At 61.6% G+C, this 11,682-nt stretch overlaps 1 protein-coding gene across 1 annotated transcript; it reads right to left on the reverse strand.

Moving 5' to 3' along the window:
* Positions 1-515: 515 nt before the first annotated feature.
* ABT1 (activator of basal transcription 1) lies at positions 516-3,461 on the reverse strand. Its single transcript, XM_075071290.1, has 4 exons — positions 3,387-3,461; positions 2,316-2,640; positions 1,693-1,868; positions 516-752 (listed from the first exon to the last, which is right to left on the reverse strand). The coding sequence occupies exons 2-4, from the start codon at positions 2,623-2,625 to the stop codon at positions 516-518; spliced, it is 723 nt and encodes a 240-aa protein (XP_074927391.1). The 5' UTR covers positions 2,626-2,640; positions 3,387-3,461.
* Between the last annotated feature and the right edge of the window lie 8,221 nt (positions 3,462-11,682).

Here is an 11,682-nt window from a genome sequence, read left to right on the forward strand (position 1 = left end):
GTCCTGGCACAATTCCTCTGGGGCTCGTTTACACGAGCGGCCGGTGCCTGGCCTCTCGTAGGAGCATTTGTGGTTTTGCAACCCCCGGTCTCGCCAAGTTCATGTCCCAGGCAGCGAATGCACGCCAGGACCTGACTGGAGGCCTCCCACCAGCTCTTTCTGACCAGGCCTCATATCGCAGGGTCCCCTGCTAACCTCCTGGCTCCCAACCCGCAGCCCCCGGCCCGGCAGAGAGGAGCGTTGCTGGCTGTTATCTCGCCGGGCGCTGCGAGCCCCGGCCCAGCTCAGCAGAGGCTGAATGGCTGGGAACACCCTGTGCCAGTGCAGAGGCCGGCTCGGCTCATTGGTGAAGGTGTTAAACAGAGCAGGGCCAAGACGCCTCCCCGCTGGAAACCCGCCCGTGGACACCAAGGCCCCGGCCCTGGCCCTGTTTGCAGGCTGAGCAGTTGGCCACTTTGGAATAAACTCAACAGACGCCACCTTCGTTTTCAGCCACTTGTTTTTTTTAATCACACTCAGCTGGAGGGACCGACGAGCCCTCGGGTCACAGCTGGCATAAAACACATGGGGTCGGGGGGGCCGGTGAACCGGGCGACCAGGCCGGCCCCGCAGGCGATCAAGGGGCTTTTCGTTTTCAAGTCACGAGCTCGTCTTCGGGACAGACATGGGGCCGGGATCAAGCCCAGCTCGCCGGGCCGAGCGTCCCCACGGGACACCAGTGGCCGAGCACGGCCATGGCAGGGCAGGAGGGCCTGTCCCAAACCAAGACGCTGGGGTCAAGTGAGGCAGCAACTGGTCTTCAGAGCCCTGCCACTGGGGCTAAGTAACCAGCAGCTGCTGGGGGGCAAACTCCCATCGACCCAGAGCCAAGGGGCAAACGGGGGACAGCGGGGGGAGCGGGTGAAGTGGGCTGGGAGTGATCGGATGGGGCACCCAACCTGCAGCCTCCCCAGGGTTTAAATAAATCTGGGTTCCCCCCAGCTCCCCCCCTGCCCCAGGTTGAGTCCTGCTGCCCGGTTCAGATCCACTTCCCCCACCCCCCGCTGGTACCCCCAGACCAAGTAGGGGGAGCCCCGGCCAGCTCCCCAAAACCCCAACTCCCTGCCACGCTGAATAGGAACTGAGGGGTACCCTGGGATGACAGGGGAGAGAACCCAGGAGTCCTGGCCCCCTGCCCCTTGTTCTCTAGCCACTAGCCCCCACTCCCCTCCCACAGCCATGGAGAGAACCCAGGAGTCCTGGCTCCCAGCCTGGCCCCACTCTAACCCGCCAGACCCCACTCCCCTCCCAGAGCCAGGGAGAGAACCCAGGAGTCCTGGCTCCCTGCCCCTTGTTCTCTAGCCACTAGCCCCCACTCCCCTCCCACAGCCATGGAGAGAACCCAGGAGTCCTGGCTCCCAGCCTGGCCCCACTCTAACCCGCCAGACCCCACTCCCCTCCCAGAGCCAGGGAGAGAACCCAGGAGTCCTGGCTCCCTGCCCCTTGTTCTCTAGCCACTAGCCCCCACTCCCCTCCCAGAGCCAGGGAGAGAACCCAGGAGTCCTGGCTCCCAGCACCCGTGTTCTAACCACCAGACCCCCCTCCCCTCCCACAGCCAGGGAGAGAACCCAGGAGTCCTGGCTCCCAGCCTGGCACCCCCCCACCCCACCCCGCTCTAAGCACCAGACCCTATTCCCCTCCCAGAGCTGGTACCTTCATGTTCCACAGGTCATAGTGGAAGCGGCTGCGCCGGCGAGTGCTCATGGGCGTGTTGTGCAGACTGGCAGCCACGAGCTTCGCCATGCGCTTGTCCCTGAACTCCACCCAGCCCTCCGCATAGTTCTTGACCCTGGCGCCAGCTTTCTTCTTCCGCTTTCGGATGAACCGCTCTGGGGGGACAGAGAGATCAGCCCCTGCCATACCCACCACAAGCCCCTTCCAGCCACAGGCCCGCCCAGCGCAGGATGCAGCCACCTCTGGAGCGGGGCGGTTGGGGAACAGCCCCACATAACGCTGCAATATATTTTCAGCCAGGAAGCGAAGGGGAGCCCGATGTGCAACCGGAGCCACTGATTCCAGCTGAAGACGGGATTTTGCCAGGACGCCTGGGTTCATGCCCCAAATACTGGGTGAAAACCAGCAAGGGAGATTTAGTGACTGCAAAAGGTCGGGGCATGTCTGTGTGACCAATGTCCCCCTCTGCCCCTTCAAGTGCCCGGCCCTGCCTGCCAGGGGAGAGCATCCTCTGCCTAGCCCCCAACCCTGCTCCCCACAGCACAGCGCCCTCCAGAGCCTAGCCCCCTTCCCAGCCCCCAACCCACACTCCATGGACTCACCCTCGGGCTGCATGAAGATGCGCCCGACCTCCCCGTAGACGCTGAGCAGGTTTCGGGCATGACGGGGCCGGAAGCCAGGCGGAATGTGCCCTAGGTAGATGATGCCTGGCACAATCTTCTTACCCTGGGGGGGGTTGGGGGCACCAGGTGGGGGGCTCCCATCCTCGCCTGCCTCCTGCCCGGTCCCCGGGAGGCTTTCGTCTTTGCCTGCTGCCTGCCTGGCACCCGGGGGGCTTCCATCCTCGCCTGCTGCCTGCTCAGACCCCGGGGGGCTTCCATCCTCGCTTGCCCCCTGTGGCTCCTCCAGCATCCTGGGCGCTGCCCCCTGCCAACAGGGAGGGGTTAGAGCCAGCCTCAGGCCACCCCTGACCTCCATGCCACCCCCGTTGCCCAGCTCCACAGCCCCCCAATCCCTCTATGTTCTATCCCCATATCTCCCACAGCCCTTCACCCCATTCCCCAGCCCGCAGCTCCCATATAGCCCACCCCTACATGCCCCTGTCTCCACATCTCACCTCTCCTCCACCCCATTCCCCATCCTTACAGCCCCCCATATTTCCTACCCTCCAGATCCCGTCCCCCCCATGCCCCAGCCTACAGACCCTCCCGATCCCATGAGCTCTGCTGTCCTCCCCCCGCCCCACATGCTCCAGCACCTCCAGCTCTGCCCCATCCATTCCCCCTTCCTCCTCACCCATCCTCTCTCCCGCATCCCCCGGCCCCCCACCTCTAGGTCCCACACATCCCCCCACACCTGATCTCATGTCCCCCCAGACGTCCCCCTCCGCCCTACACATCTCTCCCTCCTCCAGTCCCCCATCTCCCACGAGACCCCCACCCCCTGCCGCCCTTCCCCCAAACATCCCCCCAACCTAACCTTCCCTCCGTAGTCCACTCCTCCGTTCTGTCCGAGACCCCCCAGACCCACGTGCTCCCGTACCCCGCCCCCCCGCCGGCTGCAGCTCCCAGACACCGCGCACTCTTCCCCCCACCCCCAGTGCGTGACCCCAGCTCCGCCCCCCAACTCGCCGCATCTCACTCACTCACTCACGCGCTCCCCGCTGGCCTCACTTTACGGCCGGCGAGCCGCGCGTACAGCGACCGACCCGGAAACCAATGGCAGAGGGGGCGTGGTCAGAACGTTCAAGAGGAAATTGGGAGGAGCCAGGGCCGGGAAAGGGGCGGGGTGAGAACGCCCAGAAGGAAACGGAGGCGGAGCCAGAACGTCCAGGAGGAAGCGGGGGCGGAGCAGGGGCGGGGTTAGAACGGCCAGAAGGAGGAAGCGGGGGCGGAGTCGGGGCGGGGTCAGAACGTCCAGGAGGAAGCGGGGGCGGAGCCGGGGAGGGGTTAGAACGCCCAGGAGGAAAGGGAGGCGGAGCCAAGGCTGTGAGGGGCGTGGCTGAGGGATGGAAGGCGGGGCCGAAGGGGGACAGCGGGCTGGGGAAGGAATAACTGAGGGGGTCAGGCCAGGATAATGTGAACAGCTCTCCCCTGGCACCTGTGCACCCTGACCTCTGGCCATTCCCTGCCTCAGTTTCCCCATCTGCCCAAGGCAAGGGGAGTGGGGAAGCAGTCACAGCCTCACCCTGCCTCCCAGGACGGTGGGAGGATACAGACAGTGAGGGACTCGGCCATGGGGGGGGTGGACCCAGAGTCTAGAGGGTTCTTAAGCAGGCCCTGATCCAGCGGCTGGGCGTGGCAGCTGGACGGGCAGGGAGCGGAAGGGGGGTGCAGCGGGTCGCAGGGAGGGGGTGAATCAGGGGATGGGAGGGTTCGCCCTCTTATGAGACCAAGGCACGTCGGCCCTCTTGGGATGCAGCGGCTGGAGAAAAGGCGAGACCGAATGTGTGTGGCAGGAACTGAGGAGGTGACAGCAGGTGCCCCCCCAACTCCCTGCTGACCTGATCTGGGGGAGACGGTCCCTGCCCCAGCTGAGATCCGTGCTGCCCAGACATACGGACAGAGACAGTCCCTGTCTCAGTGCAGATCAAGGTCCTGGCGTGCCAGGCGCTGCCCAGACACACGGACAGAGACAGTCCCTGCCCCAGCGCAGATCAGGGCCTCGTTGCGCTGGGCACTGCCCAGAGACACAGCAAGAGACAGGCCCTGCCCCAGCTGGGATCAGGGCCCCATTGTGCTGGGCGCTGCCCAGACATAGCAAGAGACAGGCCCTGCCCCAGCTGGGATCAGGGCCCCATTGTGCCGGGTGCTGCCCAGACACACAGCGAGAGACAAGCCCTGCCCCAGTCCTTCCATGGTGATTGGCATTAATGACATCACCGTCCATTCGTTCTTTATTAACCGAGTCCCGCGCCAGCAGTTCCATTATCTTGCCCCATGTCCAGAGAACAGGCCTGTAATTACCCAGGTCGTCCCATTCACCCCTTTTAAACAGTGGCCAAATTTTAGCTGTCTCTGGGCCTTCCCCAGAGCTCTGGGCTCCAAGATATGTTGAAAATCAAGCCCCTCCTTCTCCCATGCCTGTACAGCCCAGTCGACATCTGCCCCATCCACCCCCGGCCAGATGCCAGGACTCTCTGCCCCCCTTTTCCAAAAGACCTGGAGAGGATGCCGAGAAGAGTCCCAGAAACGGCCCCAGGGCTGGAGAAGACGCCTGGGTGGGAGAGATTGAAGGAGCACGGGCTGTTTCCTTTGGGAGATCGGTCGCAAGGTGGGTGGATAGCGGCATCTAAGCACCTTCGTGGGGGCGGCGGGGGGGAATCTCTGGTCCTAACTGGTCTTTAATCTAGAGGAGAAAGTCAGAGCGAGATTCAATGCCTGGGAGATAAACCCAGACAAATTCAGTTGCAAACAAGGTGTTAAGAACCTAAGAGCGTCCGTGGTGAGTCACATCATGATCCGTCTAGCCCAGCTTCCTGTCCCCGACAGCGGCTCGTGCCAGAGCTTCAAGGGGAGCTCACAGAACAGGGCAATTCTGGACAGATCCCCACTCGTCTTCCACGGCCGGCTTTTGCCCATCGGAGATTTACCGTCATCTGGAGCCTGGGGTGGCTTCCTTGAGTATCTTGGCTGACAGCTATGGATGGATTTATTCTCCAGGAACTTCTCCAATTCCTTTTTGAACCCCACTATCCTTCTGGCCATCGCAACATCCCCCGGCAGTGAGTTCCACAGGTGAATTGTGCAGTGTGTGAAAAATTCTCTATTTGCTTTTTCCACGCCCATCGACACCTCTCCCCTTACCCCCCCCTCCGCCACCAGAGTCATCGCTTTCCAAAGCTAAACAGCCCTGAGCTTTTTAGTCTCTCCTTGTTTGGACTCCAACCCCTCTGTCACCTTTGCTGCCCTTCTCTGAGCCTTTTCCGTCTCCACTGGGCCCATTCTGAGACGGGGCGACCAGAACTGGACCCAGTCTCCAAGATGTGGGTGGCCCACCGATTCATACAGTGACATTATATTTTCTGTCGTATTTCTGATCCCTTTCCCGCTGGTTCCTGAGCCTTTTTTTGTCCGCTGCCACATGTAGGGCTGGCATTCTCCAAGAATCAGTCCACAGGGAGGCCACGATCATGTTAATGAGTGGCGGCAGTGGCTAATTTTGACCCTCTCGAATTATTTTGACATTGCTCTTCTGAACCTTGAGTTTCATCCGCCGTCGTGTGGCCTGGTTTGAGGCGATCCCCTTGTAGCTCTCCGCAGTCAGCATTGGACCTAACACTAATAATTTCGGCGGTTGGCCCCGAGCCTGGGGATGGGAACAAACTTCCTGGGGAAGTGGTGGATTTCCCATCTTCTGGCTGACCCAGGCTGGGAGAGCAGCGCCGAGCTAGTCCAAGAGAGGTGAGAGGTTCGGGGCCAGCTGGGAGGAGGTCCCTGGAATGGGGGGGTCCCCAAGCCCATGGGAGGAGGTGGGCCAGCGCCGGGGGTCCCGAAAGGATGGCACATGCCACCCATCCCCATACGGAGCACAGAGAAGCAGTTTGCAGCTTTCACCAGTAGATGGTGCCCTGGCACCGCTGGGATCACCCATCCTTCCCAGGCCCAGGGCAGGGACTGGCCAAGGACCTGGCTACATGAAGCAGAACTGAGGGCGTGTGTATCCCAGCTCAAGATATCAGGCTGGGAGCCAGGACTCCTGGGTTCTCTCCCCAGCTCTGGGAGGGGAGTAGGGGCTGATGGGTTAGAGCGGGGGGTGGGGTGAGCTGGGAGCCACGACTCCGAGGCTCTATCTGGGGGTTGGGAGCCAGGACTCCTGGGTTCTCTCCCCAGCTCTGGGAGGGGAGTAGGGGCTGATGGGTTAGAGCAGGGGGTGGGGTGAGCTGGGAGCCACGACTCCAAGGCTCTATCTGGGGGCGGGGGGAGCCAGGACTCCTGGGTTCTCTCCCTGGCTCTGGGACGGGAGTGAGATCTGGTGGTTAGAGCAGAGGACTAGGAGTCAGGACTCCTGGGCTCTCTCCTGGCTCTGGGAGGGCAGTGGGGACTAGTAGGTGGAGCAGGGGGGCTGGAGTCATGATTTTTGGGTTGATTGCCTCCCTGCCTGCCCTCAGCGAGGGCAGCAGGGCTGGGGAGGAGACCAGCTAGCTCGGGCTGGGGATGAGCAATGGGATTACGCTGAGTGAGATTTCTCCTTCAGCCTGCATGGGGCTATAATCCCCTGGGCCATCCTGGCGGGAGATGGAGGAGATTATCTGGGTGGGGGTGTGCGGCTGCTCCGGCCTGGCACAGGGACCCCCACGGAGGACTGGGCTGGCCTGGCCTAAAAGCCATCATGGGGGGTCAGCGGTCAGATAGCGAAGTGAAGTACCGGCCGGGGGTCCCCTGAGGCTGGGAATGAGACGGATGATGGGCTGGGTGAGCGGGGCCAGGCCTCCGTGGTCCATCCACTCCTATGGCCCGATGGGCCCACGAACCATGGTCTGCCCCCTACCTGCAGCCCTGGATCAGACCTGGGGGCCCGGCAAGCTCGGTTCTCCCCCGGGCCCTGGACTGGACTCAGGGGCCTATGCAGCCTGGTACCAGAGAGCGAGAGGGGGGTGTATGGAGACAGAGCAAAAGAAGGAGGGTTGTGTATGGGATGGATAGATAGAGGGGGTGGATGGGGATAGATAGATAGATAGATAGATAGAGGGGGTGGCTGCAGATAGCTAGATAGGCAGGCAGGCAGCCAGGGCTGCGTGGGGCTGGATGGGGATAGATAGATAGAGGGAGTGTGTGAGGATAGATGGGGGGGATGAATAGCTAGATACGCAGGCAGGCAGGCCGGGTGCATGGGGCTGGATGGGGATAGATAGAAGGAGTGTGTGGGGCTAGATGGGGGGGATGGATAGCTAGATACGCAGGCAGGCAGGCCGGGCTGTGTGGGGCTGGATGGGGATAGATAAATAGAGGGAGTGTGTGAGGATAGATGGGGGGATGAATAGCTAGATACGCAGGCAGGCAGGCTGGGTGCATGGGGCTGGATGGGGATAGATAGAAGGAGTGTGTGGGGCTAGATGGGGGGATGGATAGCTAGATAGGCAGGCAGGCCTGGCTGCGTGGGGCTGGATGGGGATAGATAGATAGAAGGAGTGTGTGGGGATAGATGGGGGGGATGGATAGCTAGATAGGCAGGCAGGCCGGGCTTTGTGGGGCTGGATGGGGATAGATACAAGGAGTGTGTGGGGCTAGATGGGGGGGATGGATAGCTAGATAGGCAGGCAGGCAAGCCGGGCTGTGTGGGGCTGGATGGGGATAGATAGATAGAGGGAGTGTGTGGGGCTAGATGGGGGGGATGGATAGCTAGATACGCAGGCAGGCCGGGCTGTGTGGGGCTGGATGGGGATAGATAGAAGGAGTGTGTGGGGATAGATGGGGGGATGGATACTAGATAGGCAGGCAGGCTGGGCTGTGTGGGGCTGGATGGGGATAGATAGAAGGAGTGTGTGGGGCTAGATGGGGGGGATGGATAGCTAGATAGGCAGGCAGGCAGGCAGGCCGGGCTGCGTGGGGCTGGATGGGGACAGATAGATAGAGGGAGTGTGTGGGAATAGATGGGGGGATGGATAGCTAGATACGCAGGCAGGCAGGCCGGGTGCATGGGGCTGGATGGGGATAGATGAGGGGGGATGGATAGCTAGATACGCAGGCAGGCAGGCCGGGCTGCGTGGGGCTGGATGGGGACAGATAGATAGAGGGAGTGTGTGGGAATAGATGGGGGGATGGATAGCTAGATACGCAGGCAGGCAGGCCGGGTGCATGGGGCTGGATGGGGATAGATGAGGGGGGATGGATAGCTAGATACGCAGGCAGGCAGGCCGGGCTGCGTGGGGCTGGATGGGGACAGATAGATAGAGGGAGTGTGTGGGAATAGATGGGGGGATGGATAGCTAGATAGGCAGGCAGGCCGGGCTGTGTGGGGCCGGAGGGGAGACGGAGCCCGGAGCGGTGCGTATGACACCGCACAGCCAGCAGAGCAGCGAGCCGGAGGGCAGATATAAATGTCTCAGGGATTTAGCAGCCAATCCCGTTTAATAAGGACTAATGGCTGCTGGAATTAGGCCCGTGATTAGGATGGGGGGGATCATTTCCCTTCTACTGTTGCTCCTAATTCCCATCTCTCTCCCCTAATCTGGACCCCCCGGGTGGCACAGCCGGGCAGCTGTCTCCTTCCCCTGCTAATACAGCCAAATCCCTGCCAGAGGCCGGCCTGTGCCCAAAGCCGGGCCCCACCAGCGCTGCAGAGCACTCCGCCTTTTATTGTAATTAAGAGGGATGATTTAATTGCAAAACAGAGGGGAGAGGCAATGGGGGGAGGGGCAGGGGGCTAGAAGGATGCACAGGGGTGAGGTTAGCAGCAGGGAAACTGGAGTGTTAGGTAATTCAATGGGGCCAGATCTCAGCTGGGGTCAATGGGCCATAGCTCCATTGGGGTCAATGGGGCAGATCCCAGCTGGGGTCAATGGGCTAGATCCCAGCTGGGGTCAATGGGCCATAGCTCCATTGGAGTCAATGGGGCAGATCCCAGCTGGGGTCAATGGGTCGCAGCTCCACTGGAGCCAATGGGGCAGATCCCAGCTGGGGTCAATGGGTCATAGCTCCATTGGAGTCAATGGGGCAGATCTCAGCTGGGGTCAATAGGTCGCAGCTCCACTGGAGCCAATGGGGCAGATCCCAGCTGGGGTCAATGGGTCATAGCTCCATTGGAGTCAATGGGGCAGATCTCAGCTGGGGTCAATAGGTCATAGCTCCATTGGAGTCAATGGGGCAGATCTCAGCTGGGGTCAATAGGTCGCAGCTCCACTGGAGCCAATGGGGCAGATCCCAGCTGGGGTCAATGGGTCATAGCTCCATTGGAGTCAATGGGGCAGATCTCAGCTGGGGTCAATAGGTCGCAGCTCCATTGGAGTCAATGGGGCAGATCTCAGCTGGGGTCAATAGGTCGCAGCTCCACTGGAGCCAATGGGGCAGATCTCAGCTGGGGTCAATAGGTCATAGCTCCATTGGAGTCAATGGGGCAGATCTCAGCTGGGGTCAATAGGTCGCAGCTCCACTGGAGCCAATGGGGCAGATCCCAGCTGGGGTCAATGGGTCATAGCTCCATTGGAGTCAATGGGGCAGATCTCAGCTGGGGTCAATAGGTCGCAGCTCCATTGGAGTCAATGGGGCAGATCTCAGCTGGGGTCAATAGGTCGCAGCTCCACTGGAGCCAATGGGGCAGATCTCAGCTGGGGTCAATGGGTCGCAGCTCCACTGGAGCCAATGGGGCAGATCTCAGCTGGGGTCAATGAGTCGCAGCTCCACTGGAGCCAATGGGGCAGATCCCAGCTGGGGTCAATGGAGCAGATCCCAGCTGAGGTCAATGGGCTGTAGCTCCATTGGAGTCAATGGGGCAGATCCATCTATTCCCCTACACGCGCCTCTATCTAGAACAGGGTCAAAAAAAACCCTAGATAAGCTCCTGGAGGATCGGTCCACCAGTGGCTACTAGCCAGACTGGCCAGGGATGGTGTCCGCAGCCTCTGTTTGCCAGATGCTGGGAATGGGCGACAGGGGGTGGGTCATTTGACGATTCCCTGTTCTGTTCATTCCCTCTGGGGCAGCCGGCATTGGCCACTGTCAGGGGACAGGACACTGGGCTGGTTGGACCCTTGGCCTGACCCCGTCTGGCCATTGTTATGTTCATCGATTGACAGAGAGGGATTGTGCGGGGGAGATAGGGCAGTGGAGGGGGATAGATAGATGCTCGGGGGGGGGGAGCAGCAGGACGGTTCAGTGGATTCCCCGGATTAGGGGCTGGGGCTGGCAGCAGCCCCCGGGCGGATGAGTGGTGGCTCTCCCTGCTTTACGCGATGAATTAACGCAATTGCTTTTTTTCGCTCTGAGTGCCCGTCCCGAACAGCTGGTGTTTGTGAAGTGATGTGCAGCGGGCAGGAGCCACCACCATTCATCAGGCCCCCGGGCCCGGCCAGTCCAATATCCCGCTCCCCATCCCAGTAGCCCCCCTGCTCCTGCCCCAGACCAGTGGCTCGGAAATGGAGCGAGCTCAGAGTCCTCTAGCAAAGTGGTTTCTCTCTTTCTCTCCGCCCATGAAAGGAGCCTCCCAGGTTCCCCTTCCCAGCTCAGAACGGCCCCCAGGGCCAGGAGCACCAAGCGGCACAGACCGGATCAGAGCCAGCCCCCGCCTCCTTGCTCGGCTGCCCTGCAAACACTTCCCCCCCGCCCCCGTGGAGTTGGGGGGTCCCAGCTCCTCTCCTGGCCTGTCAGAGCAAAGATCTGCAATCCCAGGAGGCCCCTGGGATGTTTTATCTCCAGTGTTGGGGAAAGAACCCAGGAGTCCTAGCTCCCAGCCCCCTGCTCTAACCACTTGGCACTACTCCCCAACCAGAGCTGGGGAGAGAACCCAAGAGTCCTGGCTCCCAGCACCACCTCCCCAACCACTAAACCCCATTTTCATGTCAAATGAGGTGGGACTTGCTCTGCTCAGTTCTGAGCAGGACAATCCCCCCACCAGCCCCACCCGCGGGATGAGATGCTCCATTAGATGGGCCCATGGGCTGGGGAGAGTGGCTGGCTCAGGGGGGTGGGAAGGGGGCCCAGGACCTGGCCCCTCAAGGAGGCACCAGCTCCCAGGGCAGGGGGCTGGGGGGGCTCAGGGGCCCTGCCATCGGAGTCCAGCCTCTCAATCTAGGTCAGGTCAGTTCAGCTCCAGGTCTCCCGTCGGTCCCACCCCCGGGCCTGGCATAAGGGGAGGAGAGAGGAGGGATGAGGGAGGGGGGAGTGAAAGAATAGGGGTGAGAGAGAGAGAGAAGGTGAAAGGGGGAGGCAGAGGGATGGGCAGAGCAGGGCAGAGCCGGACCAGGGGGCAGAGCCAGGCGGGGGGGCAGAGCTGGGCAGGGCAGGGGGATGGGCAGAGTCGGGCAGGGCAGGG

The sequence above is a fragment of the Chelonoidis abingdonii genome, chromosome 11 (genome assembly GCF_003597395.2).
Source record: "Chelonoidis abingdonii isolate Lonesome George chromosome 11, CheloAbing_2.0, whole genome shotgun sequence".
NCBI classification, from domain to species: Eukaryota; Metazoa; Chordata; order Testudines; family Testudinidae; genus Chelonoidis; species Chelonoidis abingdonii.